At 39.4% G+C, this 25,539-nt stretch overlaps 1 protein-coding gene across 2 annotated transcripts in view; it reads left to right on the top strand.

Annotated features, from left to right (window-relative positions):
- VMP1 (vacuole membrane protein 1) overlaps nucleotides 1-16,549 on the top strand; it is a 130,129-nt gene extending 113,580 nt beyond the window's left edge. For both annotated transcript variants that reach the window (XM_082860175.1, XM_082860176.1), the window contains exons 11-12: nucleotides 13,865-13,967; nucleotides 15,083-16,549. In XM_082860175.1, coding sequence (XP_082716301.1) covers nucleotides 13,865-13,967; nucleotides 15,083-15,226 — 247 coding nt within the window. In that variant the 3' untranslated portion in view covers nucleotides 15,227-16,549. The remainder of the gene's footprint in view (nucleotides 1-13,864; nucleotides 13,968-15,082) is intronic.
- The last annotated feature ends 8,990 nt before the right edge of the window (nucleotides 16,550-25,539 follow it).

Below are 25,539 nucleotides of genomic sequence, written 5' to 3'. Positions count from 1 at the left end.
CGGGAAGATCCCACATGCCATGGAGCAGCTAAGCCCACGTGCCACAGCTACTGAAGCCCACATGCCTAGAGCCCATACTCTGCAACAGGAGAGGCCACTGCAATGAGGGGCCCGCGCACCGTAACAAAGAGTGGCCCCCACTCGCCGCAACTAGAGAGGGCCCGTACGTGGCAACGAAGACCCAATGCAGCCAAAATTTAATTAATTAATTAATTAATTTAAAAAAGAATCAGTAGCCCCTCCCCTTAACTATCTCCTCTAGCACAGCCCCTCAAAAAAAAAAAAAAGAAATTCCAGTGATTCTTCTTAAAGATGGTTTTGCATAAAGTTATTCTAAGATATTCAAGGCCTAGTGGAATGGGTGGTGGTTTTGTTTTGTTTTGCGTGTGTCTTATTTTAAAAACTGTTTGCAACAGACAAATGTTGCAACGTCCTGATATCTTCATCTTTTCCCCAGTACTGTCTACAGGGATTACCCATCAACTTCTTGTCTAGATAAACTATTAAGCAGTATAAATAATTAGACTTAGCTGTAATAATAATTCTTTATTACCACATGCTAATGGGTATCTTTTTCATCTTAGTCTGTAATAAAATTATCTTTTAATCAGATTCTCTAATTGAGCTTGACATGGTTTGTTTTCCTACATTTTGAAGTAGGAAATGCTATATAAGTGTTCAGATGATAATAAATGATGATAAATAGTATCACCAAACCTAGACTGAAAATTAAGTTAAACCAGGAGAATGAATCTTTAGAAGACCTAAATTTGTTCTTTTATATCATAATAAATAGCTTAGCAATTTATTTCAGAAAAGGGAAGGAGAACAGTCAGATTGATTCCCTAGACTCATTGTTGAGTTGAACTGAAAATACTACATGTAATTTGCTATAGAAACATTCTCCTTTGATTGTTCTCCCTTTTCACACTGTAAAAACTACTGATATAAATGGTGTGTGTATATATATATATATATATATATATATATATATATGGCAAATCATCAAACTAAACTAGAAAGTTTGGAATACAGCCTTTTTTTGCGGGGGGCTGTGTTGGATCTTGTTGCTGCACGTGGGCTTTCTCTAGTTGTAGCAAGTGGGGGCTACTCTTAGTTGCGGTGCGCGGGCTTCTCATTGCGGTGGCTTCTCTTGTTGTGGAGCAGGGGCTCTATGCATGCAGGCTTCAGCAGTTGCAGCACATGGGCTAAGTAGTTGTGGTATGCAGGCCCTAGAGCACAGGCTCAGTAGTTGTGGCACACGAGCTTAGTTGCTCCGCGGCATATGGGATCTTCCCAGACCAGGGATCAAACCCGTGTCCCCTGCATTGGCAGGCGGATTCTTAACCACTGCGCCACCAGGGAGGTCCTGGAATCCTTTTGAAGGATGTTTAAAACTATGTGCCCACAATTAAGAGGGTGGTGAATTGCCATGGTAGAGTAAAAATCAAAAGAAAAGACCAAGAAAAAGTCAGCAACAGTTCAAATTTAAAATAAAATTATGAGATACTAAGGCAAGGAAGAATGAAAAAATGAATCCCAAGAGTAAGCACAGCTATGGAGTGAAATATGAAAAGAACACACAGGCTTTAGACAAAACCAATCTATGTTTGAATATAAACTCTGCCACAGGCCAGTTATTTATTTCCTCTCTGTATCCACTTTTAGCTGCTGTTCTCTCAAATAATATATTTTCTTTGAGTAGCATTTCTTCCCCAGTTCAGGAGGCCACTGGTAATCTTTCCAACTTCCAGTCAAAATGTAAAATGTCCTGTCTCAAAATATCTTAGAGTGTAGTTGAAATGTACTCATATCAAGTGATTTAAATTCTAAGCCATGTGGATTTTTAAAATGCCTTTCCTCTCAATTTTTATGTTGCCTGTGTTCTCATCTCATTTTCCAAAGTTTCTACTGACTGTGAATGGAAAGGTAGCATGCTAGGTGACTACTTTGTATGCTCTCAGAGAAGATTGAGGGAAGGCCTACTTCTCCTTAAAGGAAGTTCCCATTTCTTTACTCTCTGATCAGTAAAATACCTTTTATCAGGACAAAGTTTTTCATCAAAGATTATACAAATAATTCTTGAGGGTACTATTTATTAAACATAGTGAGCACTTTACATGCAATTGTTATTACTATTTACTTCTTTTTTTTTAACTTTTTATTTTATTTATTTATCTTTGGCTGCATTGGGTCTTCGTTGTGGTGCGTGAGCTTCTCATTGCGGTGGCTTCTCTTGTTGCAGAGCACGGGCTCTAGAGTGCAGGCTCAGTAGTTGTGGCACATGGGGTCAGTAGTTGTGGCTCACCAGCTCTAGAGCGCAGGCTCAGTAGTTGTGGCATACGGGCTTAGTTGCTCCACGGCATGTGGGATCTTCCCGGACCAGGGCTCGAACCCGTGTCCCCTGCATTAGCAGGCGTATTCTTAACCCCTGTGCCAGCAGGGAAGTCCCTTTTTTTGCTGTTTTGGACAATGCTTCTGTGAGCATTTCTTAGTGCAAGATAGATGAGCACATAGTGGAACCTAGAATATGATAAAAGGGACAACATAGAAGAGGGAAAAGGTGAATGAAAGAGAGACTGGACATAAGCAAGATAACCCTTCATTGTGATAAGTTAACTTAGTTTTGTCTAGGGTCAAATTTTGTCTAGGCAGGTGTGCCTGTGGCCTGCCATGTCAGGCTACTCACCTCCCCAGGTGTCAGGGAAAGAATTATTTAGTGTTGACCATTGCATCTCTGGTGGTGAGGTTTAGGATCAGTTTTATACAGGTTTGAATGCTATACTGATGACTGAAAGAAATATCCCTTTCCCCAAACGGCTTCTAGTCTCAGTGTAACTATGGAATGGCCCAGCTACATAAGTGTGCCTTTGGACTGTGGTATTTTTAGTATAGTTTATCATGGTATGACAGTCCTAACGTCCCAGAGAGAATATAAGCCCTACCTCCAAAATTTATTGTAATTTTAAGAGTAAATAATTCCCCTCCCTTGACCAGAAATAATTATTTGTAGATTTATTTCTTGGACAGTTCTGGAAAGTAATCATTAGTATTCCTGGGCTTAGGGAAAGGTATCCCTATTACCTATTCCTAAATCAAAGGGCTGTCTAGTTATATATGAAAATCTGAATAGATGTAATGAATCAGTTACATATTCTGAAAGGTTAGAACAGATAATAGCCTTGAAAAAGCCTTTTGGTTTATAGTATGTTTGGCAAGAGGACAGAGAAAAGGTTCTGAAAAAAGATTAGGCATGTAATGGAGTTTTTCACTCTCTGATATCCTAAGCTGAAGTAAGTCAGAGGACAGAACCAAAGAACCAGGGAACTTTAGAGCTTCTAAGGCCTTACATTTGTTGCAGTCTTTCTTTCTTTGTTTTCTTTCTTCCTTCCTTCCTTCCTTTCTTTCTTCTTTCTTTCTTTCTCTTTCTTTCTTTCTTTGATTTTAAACTTATTTTTATTTAATTTTAGATTTTCTCCAATGAGAGAGACCTGGACATATTTCTTAAAGAGCATGACCAAGTCTAACTTTAAAATCATGATTAAAATGACATGTTCTGATATTCTCACCAAATAGAGGATGAGAATTCCCAGAAAATAACATTAAGCATATGACTCGTAACAAACCATATGCAGAACATTGGCTCATTGTCAGGTTGCCAGAGTCTTATTGGAAGACAAAGTCCCCAGTTTTACCACACAAGAAAATTTCCATAACTCAGTCATTGAACTCGGGGGATGGGGTTGGCTGGAGCAGGGACTTTTTTACCAGATACAGAATGTTCCATGCTCTTCTTTGCTGTCTCCTATTTCTAAGTTAACTTGACATTTGACCTCAAGAGTCAGACTTGCCTGTGGCAAGAGAGATCATTTTAACCAGTGAGTAATGAAGTGCTTGAATCTTAATGTTGTTTCTTGTTCCTCACTCTGTAAGTGGTCAGAATGAGCCATATTGGTCTGGACTTTTTCTTCTACAGAAAGAAAATCTACCCTTTCATTTTATTATTTTTATTTATTTATTTATTTATTTATTTATTTTGGCTGTGTTGGGTCTTCGTTGCGGCACACGGGTTTTCTCTAAGTTGCGGCGAGAGGGGGCTACTCTTTGTTGCAGTGCGCAGGCTTCTAACTGCAGTGGCTTCTCTTGTTGCAGAGCACAGGCTTTAGGCGCGCGGGCTTCGGTGGTTGTGGTACGTGGTCTCTGTAGTTGTGGCTCACGGGGCCCAGAGCACAGGCTCAGTAGTTATGGCGCATGGGCTCAGTTTCTCCGCAGCATGTGGGATCTTCCGGGACCAGGGCTCGAACCCGTGTCCCCTGCATTGGCAGATGGATTCTTAACCACTGCACCACCAGGGAAGTCCCTACCCTTTCATTTTAAAATACACAAACCTGGTTTATGTATTTGATTCTCTTTGACTTTTTTTGATCATTGTCAGAAAAAGTTATGGAAGTGTGGAACACAAATAACTGTATTAATCGGAGGAGGATACAGAGGTTTTAAGACCCCAGCTGCTGAGAATCAGTTGTACATGCTGATTTTAATATAATCTTCTGTACTTCAGATAGAAAACTCCTTCTTTTTCGTGTCCTCTTCCTGTAGTTTATCTTCTCTTTTGACTCTTAACTCCTTTGTATTTTTCTTATAGATATTGGGAGGCAGATAGTTAAAGGTTAAAGCAAGAACACTGGAGTTAGACTGTAAGGTGAGAAATGGACATTGTATTAGGAAGTTACTATTAACCATAATTAGAGCATTTCTGTAGAATGAGGAAAACTAAAACCCAATTATATTAACCTACATAGTGGGTAAAGAAAAAGTCAGGCCAAGGTCATACCTGACGCATTTTAAGTGTTCTATAAATATTTGTTGACTAATTGAATTCATTTATTCATTATTAGGAGAGACCTCTGTGTATTTTAGGCTGAGGGAAATACTCTGGTTAAAAGCTAGAGATGGAAAATACAAATGAAGAAAAGGAAGGACGTGGGTTGGATATAACGTTTAGTAAGCACTCAGTGTGCCAGATGCTTTACATTTGTTTTTATGAATATGCATAATAAAATCTATAAGGTACTTACTATCACTGTCTTCATGGGGAAACTGAAACATATTTAAATTCATGTAAATGGTAAGAGCTGTAAGGGGATAGGATCAAAAGCCTGAGTGGTTTGATTTATTCTCCTTAACCACTTCTTCCTTCAAAACGGGAATGAAGGGACTTCCCTGGTGGCACAGTGGTTAAGAATCCGCCTGCCAATGCAGGGGACACGGGTTCAAGCCCTGATCTGGGAAGATCCCACATGCCTTGGAGCAACTAACGCCATGCCCACAACTACTGAGCCTGCGCTCTAGAGCCCGCGTGCCACAGCTACTGAGGTAATCTTGAAGTTGGAGATGTGGACGAGAGTGCTAGTTTCAAATGGCTGCCTCGTGAATGTGATAGGGAGTCAGCATGAGTTCTTTCTGTCTACTATCCTTGTTCACACTTGTATTGACCTGGCACAGCTGAAACTAGTTACTGCCGGTGTTACTTTGAGAAACCTACTGGGTTTTGTACTGTAGGTTTAAATGCATTTTTTTTTCCTCTCCCTCTCATCACCCTTCTAGATTAAGTTCATTGAGGGCAGAGATCCTGGCTTTTGTTTTTAAGGTTATCTACTGCATTTAGCAAGTTTCTGCCTAATGGTTGGAGTAACTAGATTTTTCTTGATAAATTTAAATTCATTTTCAGTACTGTCACTTTTTTCACTCACAGTCAAGCCACTTTGAATGATATAAAGGCCAGTGAGCTTCCGTGCTATTTCACCTTAAATTTGAAATTCCGCAAACTATTCTTTATTCTTGACCTTTGGGTCTGCGGGTCCCTGTTGCTGATTTCTTTCTTTCTTAGAACTCAGTGGGTCATCCAACCAGCAGCAGTTGATTTTTAACAGGGTTTTGTTTTAGCAGCCAATCACTTTTACTTGGTTCTTATATGAGACCACTTCTTTAGCTCTGCCCTCCTTCGTTAACATAAATGCCTGTTTGGCTTCTATTGCTCAACTCAAAATTCTGAAATGAGGTTTTGTTTTCAAAAGCTGCCCTTTAGTGATAGCATATTTCAAAGAGTATGTGCTAATTGTGAGGAGGTCTTACCTTCATCCTGATTCTTATAGAAAACAATTCCAAATGTTCAAAAGCAAGTGCAGGGCTTCCCTGGTGGCACAGTGGTTAAGAATCCGCCTGCCAATGCTGGGGACACGGGTTCAAGCCCTGGTCTGGGAAGATCCCACATGCTGCGGAGCAACTAAGTCCTTGTTTCACAACTACTGAGCCTGCGCTCTGGAGCCTGTGAGCCACAACTACTGAGCCTGCGTGCCACAACTACTAAAGCCTGTGCGCCTAGAGCCCATGCTCGGCAGCAAGAGAAGCCACTGCAATGAGAAGCCCGCACACTGCAACGAAGAGTAACCCCTGCTCGGTGCAACTAGAGAAAGCCCGCATGCAGCAACGAAGACCCAATGCAGCCAAAAATAAACAAATAAATTTTTTTTAAAAAGGAAAGCAAGTGCAATTGAGGGTTACTTTTTTTTGAAAGACGCCTGTGATAGAAATATGCTGTGAGGCAGTAGAAACAGTACACCTGATGTTTCTGGATAAAGCAGTGGTCTTCCTTCTACACAGCCACTAGGAAACTGACGGTGTCATCACCATGGTGTCATGGTGTCAGTTCTACTCAGCGCACAATGGACTAACTTGAGTACAAAAGAGGTTTTAATAATTTGAAAGGGGCACAGCTGTGAATGAAATTCAAGATGTTTTAATCCCAAATCCTGAGGTTGAATCACAACGAATTTTAGATGGTACCAGAGACTATCAACTCAAACTTGTATATATGATAAAGCCCTAGATTTTAACTCTTTCATTTCAGTCACATGGGATTACTGGATCCCATTTTTACCGGGTTAAATATGTTTATTTGCAGCCAACACCAGTTCATTTACTTGTCATATTCCTGGGTTCATGGATTAATTAGGGATCAATTTGTATCTTTTTTTCTTTTTTCTTTCTCTAATCTCTGAGGACTTAAAGGCTATAAATATTAATGGATTTTAGCATGATGGCCTTTGGCTTCTTCAGAAAGATTGTTTGATAAATTACTTCCCCTCTGCCTTGCCTGCCTCTTCTCCTGAGCAGTCTACCTAAGGAGGAAAGACTTTTTGTTTCATTTGCAGGGAAATCTATCATTGTTGAATCAGGTCAGGAGTCTGAGATCCATTCTGAGTGACTATGAATAGAGTTCTAGTATTGGTCGGGGCCCCAGGGAAACTGGTGGTTAAATACTGTGAGAATCTTTATCAGACAGGAAATGACAACTCATTAAAGTACTAACCGTTAAGCCTGTTTAGATCCTGGCCTCCCTGCCCAGTGGGGGCAGGGCCGGGGGTGGGGTTGGTTATGGTGGTGTGGTGTTTAACTCTACAGTGTTTGACCAACATGTGCACGTTTCTGAAAACAAAGAATTATTTATAAGACTGTTATCAAGAAGGGGACTTGCTAGGCCATCTTGTCACTGAACTTCTACCTACCGTATTATCATTGCCTCTTTTGTTCAGAAGACAGATCAGCATGTAATGGAGGTGGGATAGGGAGGGGCTTTTATTTCATCCCTGAAAATATATCCTACCAGTACCTTAATTGTAAAATTTAATCTCTTTAGCAGAAGAGCCTGTAGCTTCAGTCTAGAAGAGTCTGTTTACGGCTGTACTTACTTCTCAGCTCCCAGGACAAATCTCAATTGATAGAATTCTCTGGAGTCAAATTTGACTTATTGATTTACATACAATGATCCTCACCCAATCAAGAAAATTCTAAAGACCCTGATATTCATTTAAAACATAAATATAAGTTTAACTGTGGGCACAGGATTTCAGTCTCTTGAGATTTGGCTATTCAGGTTCTTAAAGGCCCTCTTTATAGGAGCCACTATAAAGGATGGAAGGATGAGCAAAAAAGAGACACTTAATCTGGATCTTTGTAGAAATAGCTTTCTTTTCTCTAATATGTTACCTAAGAGTTTTGCCTTGAGTTGTTCTGCTAACTAAGCCTTAAGATATTTTTGACCTTTTGGGAACAAGGTATAGTATCTGTACCCCTTGTGGTTTAGTTTCCTGGTCTAAACCAGTGGTCTCCACCATTGGAGTGGGACTAAAATAGAACTTCTATTTATATTTATTTTCATCTTTGTTATTTTTTGTGTATTTTGTAATGTACATAACATTATTATGGTAGTATATGTACATATAATTTATATGGCTATACATACATGGAGGATATAGTTTACCATCAGTCTGATTGGCACTCCCTCAATCCACATGTCAGAATATCACAAATCATGGATTACAAACATAGGCTAGGGTTAGAGTAAGAGTTCCATGGTACAAAAGGGGCTTACAGTGGGCATGCTGCAATTTATTGTTTTTTCTATGTCCCATTAATCAGAAATATTTGCTAATGATAGCATGAAAGCTGTCATAATTAGTAAGACATTTAGTAACAATTTAAAAATTTTTAAGATTCCATCCATATTTTATCCATTTTAATTTGTATTTGTACATTTTACTATTTGCGTAAGTACAGATATCAAAAATGTTCGCAGACCATTGGTCTAGGCTCCTCTGCCCTTAAAAGCTGCTTTTGGTGCTATCAAAAAGTAGTCTACTTCAAAAGATCTCTATTATGCTTTCTGAATTATAGCAGCAGTAGACTTGATTAAACCTTTCCTTTCCCTTTCTTTTAATACTACCCCTGACCTGAATCTTCTTCTAAAAACATTTTCTCACATTCATAAGCTTTCCGTGGTTTAACTAACCACACCCTGAGAGTGTTATTTCCATGTTCTGATTAATCATTAGAGGAATGTTAAATAAATCAGCCTCAAAGTACTGCACAAATAGTGAAACGAAGGTTAAAAAAAATTTTTTTTGCCCATACTTTTTTTTTCTAAGAAAGATAAAGGCTTACTGCCCTATAGCCTTACTAGGAATCCATGTCAGACAGTATGTTTTCTGGAACGCCAATGATATGACTTACACAATCACATTAATGCTAAGATCTTCAAAAAAAGTGGTTAACAAAGCAGAGCCTGTATTAAAAATTTACTTTATTAATACCTGTTTAATTCCCATGGGCATTTCAACTGCTTAACCTTATATAGGTCCTGTGTAAATAGGGCTAAACAAGACAAATCAATTTTTAAAAAGTTTATGTTACTTCTGTGTCATTAAGCACTGTGCCCCAGTTTCATGATGGCACATAATAATAAAAAACACTCATCTGGGTGGAAAAATCCAAACAGAATCATGAACAGGAAAATTTCGGGTCTTTTAATAGCAAGTCCTAGACTGATGACTATGTCTGTAATGGAGAAGAGAATCAAAGTAAATCAAATGGTGTGTTTTTTATATCTGGTGGACCAATTTGTTTGAGACCTACAAAATTTGAAAGGAGTCCCTTGAAAACAGAATAACAATGACCGATGAATTTTTTGGAATAGGTGTATGCTCATAAAATGAAAATTTAAGCATTGTGAAAAACTGGAGTACTCACATCACCCACTCTATGCAACCTCTGCCGATTGTGATGCTTCCTCTGGTAGATTTTCTGGCTTTTTGTGGGAACACAATGCAGACCTTTATTTATAATGAGTCAATATGGGGAGAGTTTAAAATACAGATTTCTTATCAGATAAGTGATTCCACAAACAGAGTCACAGATGCATTAAAAAACATAGAAAAATAATAGATTTTGTTTGCATAATGGTCAGGGCCCTTGACAGAATTTTGCAAAGAAGTTTGTCTTGTTTTTGTTTTAACACATACTTAGGTATATAAGCATGGCAAAATATTGTTCCCATGAAACCACTTTTGAGCTCTGAGTGGGTTTATTAGACTTCTGTGGAATTTTTTCTTTACTTTTTCTCCCTTCTTTTGTTTGCATTTTCTGAGGTGTTTTGTTTGTTTGTTTCTTTCTTTATTAAAATCAGTAACAAAAGTTCAAAAATTGCCATTAGAATAAGTTGTTGGAAATTTGTTTCTTCATGAATTATATTATCTGAAAAATGTGTGTGCCAAGAAAATAAATATCAAGATATTACTATCCACAAAAATTTTTTTACCCACTGTGCTGAAGGTCTACAGCAAGGAAAAGTAGATGAGATCAATTTTATTCTTGCTTTTGTTTTCCTTTGTTTTTTCTTTTCTTCTTTAAGGTTTTCTCACCTAGAGAAAATGGCTGTTTATGGCTAGTTTAAGTATATTTAAATCCAACCACTGACTGGAAAATAGTAACTAATACTTTGAACTTAATCAGCACCTAATGACAGATGGAGAACTTCACCCACCCACCATGGGTTGAGATGAGGGTCCTTAGCCAGGTGCACAAGGTACTCTGAATTCAATGGCTTTCAGAAAATGGCATTTATTTCCTGAGCCAACTATAAAGAGACACTGAACTGTGATGCGAGTTATTCCTTCCTCATGTGTGTACCTTAAATTAATCCTAAATGTAAGAATGGACTCTTACTTGTGTCTGCTGCTTGAAAATAACTTGAGGGATGAAGTCGTGAGATGGCGCTATTGTTTTCCTTAAATGTATGTTAAGAGTGAAAACTGTAATTTCAATTTTTATCTAAAGAACTTAAAGAACTTTCGTGTTAATTAAGAAAACTTTAGTGTAAGAGTGCTTTGTATAAGCTGAGGCATGTGTGGCCTTAAGCCATGGTTTGTAGACATAGAGAAATGAAAGTAAAGTAAAATTTTGATAAATATATTTAAAAAAGTAAGAGGACCTGACGCATAATTCATTATGTAACACTTAATACCTAGTTTTCAAATATGTTAACTTTTTAGATTTTTTTCAGATCATGTGGCATTTTTTCATAATAGTTTTGGTTAATATATTGCTGTAAAAACTTTAACTTCTCTATTTTCACCAGTTCCTAGTCTCTTATGAAAAACTGAATCTTCCATCCCACCACCAAAAACTCTCTAAAGCATGTAACAAACACCATAGCCCCTTGAAAAATTAATCTCTGCATTAGCCCAAGATAATTCTTTGAAAGTTACACATCATGTAAATGTGTAATGACATATATTCTCTATCAGCTAAAAAAGTAGGTCTTAATGGACTTACAATGGCAAATCATTTATGGTTTCCAGTTATTTTGAAAGGAATCTAGAATGATTGTTGCCAGTCCCTTCCTCATTCCCCTCAACAACAACAGCAAAGTAGAACCTTTCTACCATTGGGTCTTGGTTCTTAATTTTCTCTTTAAATAATGGCTTGACCCTGGAGCCCAAGAATGATTTGAGGAAAACTGTAAGCCATATTTTTGCTTAACGTCAGTCTGAGGTTAGAGGTCTGAAGAAAGAACAAGACACATAATGGAACCCAACTCTTGGAGGACATCAAAAAGGGAATTTTCAAGTCATTTCTTGTACAACCTAGCTGTTCAAATAAGCATACAATCATTTCAGCCTCTCTAAATAAGTTTTTTTTAACTTTCAAAAAAAAAAACTGGCTTGACTATAGCCATCCTTGGGAGTTTAAAATAATGACATAAGTTATTGTTATTAAGGGTGAAAGAATCAATTTCTGGGAATTCCCTGGCAGTCCAGTGGTTAGGACTCGGCACTTTCACTGCCATGGACCTGGGTTCAATCCCTAGTCGGGGAACTAAGATCCTGCAAGCTGTGCCTGTGGCCAAAAGAATTTCTGAAGGAAAGTTCTTATAAATCTGTAATCTTCAAAGCCAATCTTTTTGTGCATTTATTTTACTGGATTTTTTTTTTTATATTCATGTGGTTTAGTTCAAGTGTAAGTGGATGAGCTATTTGCATTCCTTTATGCATTATATAAAGAACTACCCAAGGGAAGTCTGTTTTAAAGAGAAGGTTTGTACTATGTTGCTCCTTTGTAGAAGAATCATTACTAATAAACAGCAACAGAGCTCAGAGACAGCTCTTCTGGTTTATCGTACTAATGTAAGGCCACGTAAAAGTCTATGAGAGGACTTAACCCACAGTCTCCCTCCCTTCTCCGTTTTCTTTTTTTTTTTTTTTAATATTTACTTATTTATGTGGGATCTTTAGTTGCAGCACGCAGGACCATTTTTTAGTTGCAGCATGCGGGATCTAGTTCCCCGACCAGGTATTGAACCCAGGCCCCCTGAATTGGGAGTGCAGAGTATTAATCACTGGACCACCGGGGAAGTCCCACTTCTCCATCTTTGATGTCTGTCATACAGGTCTTCTGGAATCATCAATGCACTCATTGCTTCTACTACATGTGTCTATCCAGGCCTTTTTACATATCCTTCAGTATTCATTAAAGGACTTTTTAAACAACTTCACCCCACACTGATCTCTCTTTTTTCCCTTCACTTTCTTTGGAATATATCTTCTGTACCAAAAAGTTGAGAAATTTATTATTGATTTATAAATTCTTTTGTTTGCAAATCAGGTCGTGTGTGTGTGTGTGTGTGTGTGTGTGTGTGTGTGTGTGTGTGTGTGTGTTTTGAATCCCTGTAATGATTTTAAGTTCTTGGACATAGACTATTTCTTGCAGTTTTTTTCTTTCCCCATAGTACCAATTACAGTGTTGGATATAAAATAAGGACTCCATTAAGGGCGTGGTGGTTGATAATTAAAAGGATCAAAGAAAAGTGTCAGCCAGGAGTTATGTATTTGTTCACCTCTTGTAAATATAGTAGCAAGAAATTTCTCTTCCTCTACTCCTGCTTTTTGTTACAGAAAGCAGCAACTGAATTGTTCTGGAAAAAGGGCAGTGAAGTTAATTTAATACTTACTTTAAAAAGGAGAACATAAGGCACTGTTGCAAATACATAAAATACCTTTTGCTGGCCCCAGGAAAAAGATTGGGCTCATTTAGCTTTTAGCCCTATTATTATCAGATGAGAAAATAAAGGGTATAGAAAATAGAGATGTTTGGTTTTCTAAGTTGCCCCAAGTTACCATTTTTTTAAAATGCCTGCAAGCATTTCTAAAACAGAAGCCTGGTACCTACAGTTGCCAAACCGGTTTAACATATTCTAGGTGAGAGGGAGCTCCGAGTACATAAACTTATCAGAGATCACTGTCCCAATCATCTCAGAACAAGTTGTTTAGTAATGTACTGTAGTTTCTGTGCAAACCACCTACCATAAACCACGAAGTGATTCAAGGTTCGCAGTTCCTTCTTTGTTCCTTTGTTAATCACTGACTTCTGACTAGTGGGAGGTGCCTCCCAAATTTGCTAATGCATTCTTTTTGGATAAGGATGACGCACAGATTGTCCTAATAAGGACTTGGATTGAGAAAGGACCGCCCCCTCTGAGAAGATGGGACAAGTCAGAGAGAGGGCGGGCAGTTTCTTTTTCAACTAGGGATGACACAAGCATAAGTCATTTCCTTATTAATCGGTTCAAACCAGTTCTTACAGGAACTGGTGGTGATAAATGTGAGACTTCTCAGAAGTCATTCATTTTATTCTTTGTACCACACCAGTGTGCAGCATCAGCTGAGAGCTGGCCTCACTCTGAGAACTAACTCTTCTACTAGAAGGGACTCTCAGCTCCTATTTTCTTCTTAAACATTTGGAGGGAGAGCTTTTTCTCCTTTATGGGGTTGTGAAAGGATGAATTCTGATCCATTGAAAAGAGTTCACAGGATTTCGCCAGCTCTGCTGATTGTTGTTGGGTTTTTTCCTCCTTCTATCTAATCCCTGCTTTTTGAGTTGAGGCGGTAAGTGGATTTTTCTTTAACATTTTTCCTGCTTTTCTTCCCAAATGTATCTTTTTCCTTGGGTTATTGTACCCTGCTTCCAGTGCTGTCCCTGGCATAGGTCCATCTCTGCAGAAGCCATTCCAGGAATACCTGGAGGCCCAGCGTCAGAAGCTTCACCACAAAAGCGAAACGGGCGCACCACAGGTGAGACTTTCCTCTATCTTCTCTTCCCCCCCACTCCCCACAGTTTCAGGGCGAAGTTACATTCACAGCACTCACTGGCATTTTTAGGCAAATAGAGTGAGGTTTGTCAGTCTTAGCAGAAGTTTGAGGCTCGGTTTACTCCCTACTGGCAAATGTGCCTTTGTCTAGATCAGAAAATGTATTGATAACTTCTATTTTGTACATCTTCTCCCAAAAACAAGCCTTGGGCTAATGAAAAATAATGGATCTGTTATGTAGAATGAGTTATTACCTTGATCTTAAATTATTTATTTATAAGTAGCAAGTATACTTTCCAAGTGAATTAAAAAGTTAAAATTTATAGCATAACAAAGTATTGGACTTACTGAGTTCATTTGAATATCTTACTTCATTTTTGCTCTATTTTTCTTTTCACAGATGGGAAAATAATTTTTTTAATATAAACCAAAGCTGTTAACATAACTGAACTTAAAAACTTAATTAAATTAAGCCTGCCTTTTCTATAAACAGTTCTGCAGCAAAGGAAATGACTAGAAGAGGATGAGTAAGCAATAACCTGAAATGGGAAACTTGAAGGAAGCATAGTGTTTTTCTTGTTTGGTTGGGTTTTTTTGTTTTTTGATTTTTGATGGCCTTACACTCTTTACGTGGCCCTTTGCTGCCCTCAGTTGACCAAACATGACTCCAGAAAGAGATAACATTTATATTTTAAAAGCTGCTCCTAATCCTGGAACAAGAATATATACACGTGTAACTATCTTGACACTACTCTCTGAAAGTGTCTCCATGGTGACTTCAGATAGTAAGATTTAATCAAAGGCATTATGTAGTGAAAGATAAGAGATGACTTCACACTCACCCCATTCTAAATTATATGACTCAACATTGACTTTATATCTAACAAAGTGAAATCTTAATAGCTGGGTGTAAGAAAGCCTGAGTGTAGATTTCACAGTAGCTGAAGACACAAGACTTTTCATTTTTAATTGTTTAGGCTTTATAAGTTGTAAGCTCCAGGTTCTCATTATTTTCGTTAAAACATGGTAGGTGGTCCCCTTTTTACTACTGAACTAATGGAGCATTTCTCGTGGATTGTTCTGCCTTTCTTCCTGCAGGGAGAAAACTGGTTGTCCTGGATGTTTGAGAAGTTGGTTGTTGTAATGGTGTGTTACTTCATCCTGTCCATCATTAACTCCATGGCACAAAGTTATGCCAAACGAATCCAGCAGCGGTTGAACTCAGAGGAGAAAACTAAATAAGCAGAAAAGTTTTAACTGCAAAAATTTAAATGGACGGGTTCTGCCTTAAATTGGGAGGACTCCAAACCAGGAAGGAAAATTCCCTTTTCCAACCTGCATCAATTTTAATTTTTTTTTTTTCCCGTGAAAGCAGTTTAGTCCATATCTTGCACTGACAATACTCTTCCTTTGTTAAGGTAAGGTATCCACCGTCAATTCAATCCAAATTGTATTTTATTAGGGTGGAATGTGATATTAAGCAGCAAACTTAACAAAAACTGGCCTTCTACTTGTTATTTTCAAAAGCCCACATGGTACAATTAAAGAATTCCGGACACCAAAAAAAAAAAATGGTTCCTAAGTATGTCCAATATGTCAAGCTTTTTAGGCTTGTCACAAATGACTTCTTTGTTTTTCTAAGTCATCAAAAGTGTATATAAATTATACTAGATTGGATAACAGTCTTGCATGTCTATCATGGTAAAATTTAATATGCCATCCTGCCCAACCCTTCCTCTCCCACCTTTGAAAAAAGGCCATTTTATGATGCATTGCACACCCTCTTGGGAAACTGATCTTTCAATTTTGAGACAGTATAAGGAAAATCTTGTTGGTGTCTCACAAATGAGCTGACACCATTTTTTATTCTGTATATTTAGAATGAAGTCATGAAAAAACTTTATAAAGACATCTTTGATCATTCCAAAATTGTGTCCGTTTTCTTGAGCGTTTTGATATTTTTACTTCCTTTTAGCTTCTACCAACTAAATACAACCTTGCCATATCCACCTACAACCGCAGTTTCTTAAGCCTTCATTTATTTGCATGAAAGGGCCACCACCGAAGCATTTTTTGTTGGGCTGGAATTGGGCAGCTGGCTACACACTGCTGAAATGGCACCTTAGGGACTGGTATATCAAGGGGACTTCTTGGCTTGTGAAAACAGGAGGGATGATAGTATACAAATCACAGGACATGGAGAGAAAAATGACTCGTTTTTTAAAAAAACAAGCTTTCTCATATCTTAATTTTTAGCCCAGCACGTACTCTGATTTTAACAGACAGAAATCTACTTTTATATGTAACCTCATTTTCTTGCCTTTCTTCAGTAAGTGTTTTGTTCTTATGTGATTTTTCCTTTGGGATGTTTCTGGTTGAACTTGGTCATTTTGTTTTGCTTGGGAAAAAATAAACAGTTTCACTTTTTTCCTTTAGGAAAATTGGTACTGACATTATGTTGAGTGTAGAATTGGGTTGAAGTCTCAACAGGCCAGAAATGCCTGGTTTTATCAAATCCTGCCTGAATGTCTGCTTGTTTTGCCTACCGTCGTGACATCTCCATGGCTGTACCACCTTGTCGGGTAGCTTATCAGACTGATGTTGACTGTTGAATCTCATGGCAACAGCAGTCGATGGGCTGTCTGACATTTTGGTATCTTTCATCTGACCATCCATATCAAATGTTCCCATTCAAACATTACCGAGCATCATGGTTTACGATTAAAAAAACTGGTCCTTATGTCTACTGGCACTTTGAATCTTTTATGCCATGATATCGTAGCAGTATCATGAGGATTCTATGGAAAATTGGGATAGCCTCTGTGATCAAAGCTAAATAAATAAAGGTCAAGCAACGTGCCTTGTAGGTTTTGGAAAGGTTACTTAACAGTCTTTTTCCCCCCACCCAGAAACTTTCTAGCAGTATGACAGTTACTTACATGAAAAGCAGTACCCAAATGCTTTATTTTAAACAGATTCACATTAACCAGTATAATTTTTTAGATTCTTTAGCGTTAGTATAAGTCTCTAAATCAGCTTCCAGTTGTGTTTCATCTCCTTCACCTGCATTTTATTTGATGTTTGTCTGAAGAAAGGAAAGAGGAAAGCAAATATGATTTGTACTGTTTGTACTAAATCTTTGGGATTTGTTGGTAAATTTATTTCAGGGTAAAGTATAAGAAAAACAAAGACTAGTTTCTTAGGTTGAAGGTCTAAGTGATTTATAATACATTTGACTTATGATGGCTTGTTCACTCTTTCAAATGAATTTGCTTTGAAAACAAATGAAGAGCAGCTCTCCTCCTTCCCTCCACTAAGTGTTCAGGTGTGACATGTTCAGGTGATTCTGCTGGATTCCAGCTGGAGCAGTTTGCTACCCTTCTGTTCCTGCAGTTGGTTTGTTCCTTTCTTTTATCCACCAAAGTGGACGCAAACAACATGATCCCAAAGACAAGCCTAGTTAATTCCAGCTGATTGGAGACCAGAAAATTTGTAAATGGATGGTTTGATGTTACTGCAAATAAAAGAAAGGGCCTGGGAATTCTTTTGATTCCATCTCTACTTTGTTTAAGTCTCATTTTGTGCCTTAAATATCTGCAATGTTTTATCATGTCTCAACTCAGTGACTGACAAGCAACACAATACAGTGCAACACATCAGGGTTTATACACTAAAGTACTGAGGAGCACCTCCCTCAAGCAATGCCATGTGGGAACTTGCAGTGTTTTCTGGATTCTCTGTATAACCATAATCCAGAGTGTGGAATTTAGAAGGAAGGGAGAATTTTAATTTCATTTGGACAATGGCCACTATTTCCATTCTCTAAAAATCCAGAAGACGACAGGCTGGAAGTGACATTGCTGAATTACACTAGTTAATTCAGTGTATATAGTAGCGAGTACTCCTTACAAACAAACTCAGCCAGTGTTCCCAGTGTGCTCAGTGCTGTCTGTAGCTTTGGTAGGACAGCTTGAGGCTTGTTACTCAAAGTGATTTCTTAAGTACAAATTACTCATTAAGCTAAAAAAAATAATTGATTGCCCTCTTACAAACTGCGGTGAACTGTGTTTTGACTGACCGGTGTGTCAAGAGCTCATGGAGTCCCCTTTTTAGCATCAAAAAACCTTTCCATATATTTTGAAACCCACCGTTTGCCTCCATATGCATTAGTCTGTTAATGATGGTTTAGATCTCTGCCTCTAACATAATGTGACCTTGAGAAAGTTTTTAACTGAGCCTAGATTTCATCTATAAAAATAGAGATATATAGCCAGGTTGTCCTAAGGATTAGATCAGATAAAATGTAAAGAAGCTGTAAATGTTAGTATGTTACCAATTTTTTAATTCACCAAAGACAGCATTTGCTACACATGTAAGAATTTTACAACATTGCATTTACTCACTTCAAAAACAAAAGTAGGGCGCTTCCCTGGTGGTGCAGTGGTTGAGAGTCCGCCTGCTGATGCGGGGGACACGGGTTCATGCCCCAGTCCGGGAAGATCCCACATGCCACGGAGCGGCTGGGCCCGTGAGCCATGGCCGCTAAGCTTGCGCGTCCAGAGCCTGTGCTCCGCAACGGGAGAGGCCACAACAGTGAGAGGCCCGCATACCGCAAAAAAAAAAAAAAAAAAAAAAGTAGGATTTAAAATGCTGTCTGCAGGGACTTCCCTGGTGGTCTAGTGGGTAAAGACTGTGCTCCCAATGCACGGGCCGGGGGTTTGATCCCTGGTCAGGGAACTAGCTCCCACATGCCGCAACTAAGAGTCCGCATGCCACAAGGAAGATCCCGTGTGCCACAACTAAGACCCAGTGCAGCCAAAAGAATAAATAAATATTTAAAAATAAGTAAATAAATGCTGTCTGCATATATGCCCTCATTTGGGAGTAGATATGCTCTGTCTAAAGAAGTTATTAATTAAATCCAAGATACAAATTAATAAAAAGAAAAGCAGAAATTAATGAACTAATGACTTGATTAGTAAGACTAAAACCTTCTTAACTCTAAAAATAGCTCTCCAGGCCTCTCAGCTTCTGAGATGGCCCACACTTTGTGGAGTGTGTTTCTCCCATGGCCGCTGGAGCCTGAGATGGACTGTGTTCTGTCTATGGAATGTGCATCTCTAAATAAATCCACTTCTTACCTATCAAAAAATAAAATAAAAATAGGCTCCCAGCTAGCCTAGTTAAGGTACAAAGCACAGATACACAAAATGTACTATGAATAACTGGAAATACTTGTCTAATCTTACCAGCTTTAAATGTTGACATTTTCTAATTTATTTTTATTATACAGTTAATACTAAAAAAACTAGAAGGTAGATGAGGAAAAAAGGAATGATCAGCTTTTAATACCTTGTTGGAAAAGCTCCATCTGGAATATCCAGTGAGATTTGCTGGGTGTAAAGAGGTTTTAAACAGTAAAAGAAAAATTTGATTTGGTGGCATGCCAGGTCTTTCCCAATAGACCTGAAAGTCTCATTCCTGTTACAAAAACACACGAGATTGGTTTATTTTATTGATAATTAGTTATTAATGTGCTCACAAAAAGTTAAGACAACCTAAGCAGGAGTTTAATAGCCATTTTTGAAAGCCAAGTAACATTCCGTCTCTAACTCACATGATCAAAGCGTCTCTGGTAGTCACAAAACATAGTAAATGAAATGCTACACAAAACTGCTGCATGTGAAGTGTTTTGTTCCTTTATTCTCCAGCAAGAAAAGAAAGCACATAGTGTACTTTAAAATTCTAGAAGCAGTTGAGTCATTTGTATCTGGTAGTCAGGGGCTTGGGTTCCTGTCCCTCCCTTCCCAGCAAGGCCAGGAGTTCACCTAAGGTAATGCATTTGCCTTGAGGGTGAGGACTTGAATTGCAGCATATAACCTACATGTATTTGCATATTTAACCAGTACTCATAAGAGGGATTATAACAAGAACCTGTTCTGGATAGCTGCTTACTCATTGCCTTTAGAACTGTGGCACTGGGACAGGCAAGTGCCAACTGTTTACTCATTCTCTTTGACCTACTAGCCTTCCACAGTTTGCTGTGTGGGTGTTGATACTACTAAAATAAAATTTTAAAAAAAGTTGTTTTATATGGCCCCCACTATCTACCCAAACACCCTGGATTTATTTGAGATCTGGGATTCTAGTTCTGTAGTTGAGATACTGGCCCAAACTGTGGCCCAGAGAGAGTGAGTCAGTTCTAAGTGGCTGGCTGACTCTCTGGGAACAGAAATGAAATGCAGCTTAGAGGGTTTGTCGGCCAAATCCACAAATGTGTGGCTTTTTGAAACATTGGACATCTGTTCCTCTTAATTTAAAGAAAACCTTTCTAAAAAGCACAGAGTTGCTTGGCTCCTTGTTTCTTTGTGTCAGCAGCAGTTGCTGCTGTAATTTAGTAAGCCTAGAATCAATCCTAGTTAGAAAATTTGGAATCTTTAGGGCACACTTCAGAGAAAGTGGAACTGAATTGCTTTTGGAAGGGAAGAGATGATTTTACAGCATAGAGTCTGTTTGGAAATCCCCTTCTGGGGTAATCAGCCCAGGTGTTCAACCCGTTTGTTAACCATTTCCAAATGACTCAAAGGACATAAAGGGAAGGCTTGGACACACTCCAGCACTATTTCGGCAATGTAGTATCTGTTTGTGTTGGAAACTGTATTCCTGAATTCTTGAGGGGAAGGCTCGGGCTTATTCTGGGCATTTTTGGCCGAGAGGGACCCCTGGGCCACCTGTCTAAGCTAACAGTCATGGCCTTTTGAGAGTTTCCAGGGAGGAGTATGGACAGCTTGCTTTGATGGCCTTCCACCCAAAGCCCTTTGGGGAAAAGCCTTGTTTATTCAAGGAGGCCTGTCTCTCCCCCCCCCCTCCCCCCCCCCCCCCCCCCCGACCTAATCCCAAACGTTATTTCCCTTTGTTGCCATCTATCCCCCTTTAGGGAGCAGCATGAGCAGCTTTTTCCTTCAGGCACTTTTGACTGACTCAGCCCAGCAGCCTTGCCTAATTGTGTCCCAGTCTGTTTCTGATGGAGGGAAAAGTTGTTTTTGTGGAGCGAATTTGAAAAGAGGGATGGGTTCCGCCTTTCCCCAAAGGTGGGGGAATGACTATTCAGATTACTCTTGTCTTTCTCTGGCTCCTCACCAGGTGGTGTTGGAAACAAAGAGCAGCTCAGGTTCACTTCTCTTGGCAGTAAGTGCTGAAGCCCAACGCTCCATGTCACCAGAGAACCTTGCTGTTCTCAACCTCTTTTCACCTTAAAAAGATGAAAGCCAAAAATAACGAGAGGAGGCCCTTCTCTGCCTTTCATTTTTTTAGTGCACCTCGGAGTATCTGGAGAATCACTTTCACTTGACTGACAGTCCTAAACCTCTTACAGCAGCCAAACTTTCTCTACCTAACCTCACATGGTTTGGCCACACTCTTGACGCTCTTCAGACTGCACTGCTCCATCCTGTCCCTTGCACCAGGCCCTTCCCACTCCCATGTCGCCTCCACAGTATGTTCTTTGTACACAATCACACAACACCAGCAATCAAGATTAGCTCCCAGGAACCTCCTCTGATGTGCCCTGTACCAGGAAGCACAGTGGATTTACTGTAACTTTGATGATTGCTTGCTTGCTTTGTACCAGGCACTGTTTCTAATGTTGTTCTGTGTGTTTTGTATTTAATCTTTAAATCCTCCAACAGCCCCATGAGAAAATTAAGGCAGAGAAGTTCAGTGATTTGCTGGAGGAAGCAAGGAAGTAGAGCAAGAATTCAAATCTAGGTTTTCTGGCTCTTAGCCACTCAGTTCTGCGGAAAAGTCCAGTGCAAAAGTCCAAGCGTCTGCTTACTTGTTTCATCTTGTGATCACAAGGTAGGTGATGGGAAAAGGGAGACAGCAGAAAATCAAGGCCACAGCCAAAACAGTTTTGCATTTAAACAGATGAACAGCTTTTGTGTGTCCCTATACCAAGGGTTGGAAAAGCCAGCTCTGCTCTTAGCCATCCTGTGTGGGCAGGTTCCCAGAGTGATGTTTGCTATAATTATGATTACAAAGCAATCCGTACAAAGGTACAGACCTTTTTTCTTTTTTAAAGCACTGTCACATCTTGAGTTTTATTTCATCTTCATAACAACCCTATGAAACAGTTAGGGCCAGTAGTGGTATTAGCCACGTTGGGGGAAAAAAAATTTTTTTTATTCACTTTTTAAATCTCTAATAGTTTAGGGCTTCCCTGGTGGCGCAGTGGTTGGGAGTCTGCCTGCCGATGCAGGGGACACGGGTTCGTGCCCCGGTCCGGGAAGATCCCACATGCCGCGGAGCGGCTGGGCCCGTTAGCCATGGCCGCTGAGCCTGCGCGTCCGGAGCCTGTGCTCCACAACTGGAGAGGCCACAACAGTGAGAGGCCCGCGTACCGCAAAAAAAAAAAAAGTTCTCTAATAGTTCAAAGTACTATAGGGAAGAGGCAAAGCTGTTGAAAAATGATCTCCCTCCAGGAGCTTACAGTCTTCTTGGGGGTTATGCAAATATGCAGGTAACTACAATGTAGAGTAGTAAGATGAAGGCCATAAGAAAAAAAAAAATGGGAAGAGGAAGAAAACTGCTGACTAGGAAGGATCAGAAAAGCTTTCATGAGGATGTGGCACTTGAATTGCCAGGTAGGGGTTGGGGTGAGGGAAAAGCCCTGTGAGAGACACCAGGAAAGCGCCAGTGAGGGAGCTGTGAGACAAGGCCATTGAGCCTTCTACCTCTTATTCTCTGCCTAGCTTTGTTTTGTTTCCTTTAAGGTACCTACATATAATTCACAACTAGTCAATTTTCTTGTTTTTGCTCATTCCTCCACTAGAACCTAAGCCACATAAGGGCAGACACTATTGTGCTCTCCTTTGTATGCTCAGAGCCAAGCACAGGGTGGGGTCACACACAGTATTTGCTGAATGGATATTGCAACAGCCCACGTGAAGCAGCAGCAGAGATTCAAAGGCAGGCAGGAGGTGCTACCTAAGTAGAGTCCAGGTAATGGTGGAGTGAAAGAGGTGGAGTATACATGAAGGAGGAACCAGAGAACCCTGAGAAGACAGCAATAATCATTGATCACTGAGCCAGGAATATAGGAGGAGGACCAAGTTTGAGAGAGAGAGTCACTATTCCGTTTTGAACATATGAAGGGAAGATACCAATAGAATGGTGGGGCCTAGTATAGGGGTGTATGTCAGTTCTCCTAACTCCTCAAACCACTCCCTGTCAGAGAATAAACCTGACTTTTTCAGAGAATTCTCTAGAGTAGTATGTCCTCTGTACTTTCCTGTAAGTGATCATCTAAGCCTCACCTTGTTATGTAGCACTGTTCTTGAAGAATGGCACTGTGACTGGACCTTGGAGCCACAGGAAACTGCTTTAAAATTCCTCTCCACAGTTGTATCCTGCCTGCTTTGCCAATGGCTCCTCCCTCTGAGAACTGGGAGGATGGTAATTCCTGGATAGATTGTCTTTATAAGGAGAAAAGTTTGGCAGTGTGATTTCCTGTATATTTCTACTAGAGTCCAAGATTCCAGTAGTGCTAGCCTAGACAGCAGTGGCAGCCACCTAGAACCCAGATGTCATTAGTATTCCCAAGTAAGTACGAGGGCGTCCTCCCAACTGCCTTTGCCAAGCCAAAAGGCAGAGTCACGGCTTTATTACACCTTCTAGAGCATGTGGTAAAGGCGGCTTTCCATTTGGCTGCTTTGGTGCCGGGGTTGTTTACATGTTTCAGTAAGTGAGTTACGCTTATTGAAGTTGGCTGGATAGGAGTTCAGAATAAATGACATATGACCACAATCATATCATTCACCAGAAGCACCAGAGTTCAGAAGGAGAGAGATTTACTTCTGTAATAATCCTTTGGTAGAGAAGAGAGGTGCAAAACTCGAGTATTCCACTCTCAAGAAGGTACACAGTTTTTGAAGCCTTTGAGAATTGGGGTGTGACTGTTCCTGGCTTTCTGATGGAATCAGACAAAATAAGATGCCTATCTGGTAAAAGCACAGGTGTGCGAGTACTTTGCACAATTTTAGAAGGAAAAAAAAAAAGCTGAAAAATAGTGCTTGTAGAAAAATGTAGAGATCAAAGAAATTTGCAGATGTTCTGCATTTTCTTCTTCAAACATAATCTGTCTGAGCATAAAAGACATCCCTGGTCTCTGCAAGGAAGAAATAAAAGGTTCTTTCATACATAAATGATTTCCTACTTTATACACCTCTTTTCAGGCTGCTCCCAGACTTTGTGTTTGATACATTTACTAGTCTTCCCTGCAGTAGGCAATGTTCATTAGAAGGACATGTTGAGACAGTAGGACTCCAAAGCTATCTTTAACTTCTCCCTTCCTCCTCTGCCCCTGGAGCATCCTATAATTCCTACACCCTATTTCTGTGATAGTTTACAGAACGATGAGGATGCCTATTACTTCCACCCCTTGTTGCTGCCTTCTGATTCATTTGACTTATTCCTCCGTTCTTCAAACTGTCTCCAGGTCTTAACGTCCTTTGAAAAATCATTTTTGAGTTATTTTATCTTTATGTTGGTTTTTTATGGCTTTGCTTTAAAAAAAAAATGCAAGCCAAAGAAATGCATAATATAAAAAAAGAAGGAAATCCCCTAAGATATTATCCCAAAGAAATTACTATGAAATCTAGCATGTGTCCTTTGAGTCCTGCTCAAAAATGTTCAGAGCCTCCCATTCTTCTTGGTCTTGGGATCCTAGCAGTGGGGGCAGAGCTGGGGCAGGCAGGATCATTGGGGCGTGTCTCTCATCTGTATCTTCAGGTCAGTGATAGTTCCACCTCTGTCCTTACTGAACAAAATTAAACATAACCATGTAGATGAATCTATGTGTTTCTCATAACCACATTTAACAGTCATTTCTGTCAGCTTTGGCTACTACAGCACACAGAAAAGAAACAGTGGGAGAGGGGAAATGGCCAAATATGAGAAGGCTTAGAATTCCAGGACAAGGAATTTAGATTTTAGGCAAGGACTTGCAAACAAAGGCAGTTGTACACTCTCTTTTAATATATTGTTTGAATTTATATTGCCTTAAGTGGCTCTTAATTATATAAGATGACTTCAGAAACAGAATATTTTTAATTACATTTCCAGGTCCTTAGTTTCATCTAATAGTTGTGAGATCTATTGCTAATATGGGACCTTTAATAGGCTTTATTGTGTGTCTGTAGTTTTGCAGCTTTACGTCTCTTCCACAGTTTTTCAGACGTTTATATTAATCTGTTCAACAAACAGAGAGTCTCTACATGAGTCAAGCATATGATCTGCAGCAAGGAATATACCAAATGGTGAACTCCTAAAGGGCAGGGGCCAGATTTACCTCGTTTTTTTATTTCCCCATCTTTGCACAGTGTCTTAACTTGCAGGTGTTCAGTGGATGTTTGTGGTATTAAGCTCATATCCTGCCTCTTTCATACTGTTCACAGGAGCTGAGCTTAAGCAAGGCCCTTCTTTTTTTAAAAAAGGAAAACTTCCATCTTTCTGCCTCATGTCATGTTTCTTACTATCATGTTCCCATGAACTCTCAC

This window comes from Leucopleurus acutus (genome assembly GCF_964270905.1).
Source record: "Leucopleurus acutus genome assembly, chromosome: 19".
Taxonomy (NCBI): domain Eukaryota; kingdom Metazoa; phylum Chordata; class Mammalia; order Artiodactyla; family Delphinidae; genus Leucopleurus; species Leucopleurus acutus.
This window is presented reverse-complemented; position numbering and strand designations above follow the sequence as displayed.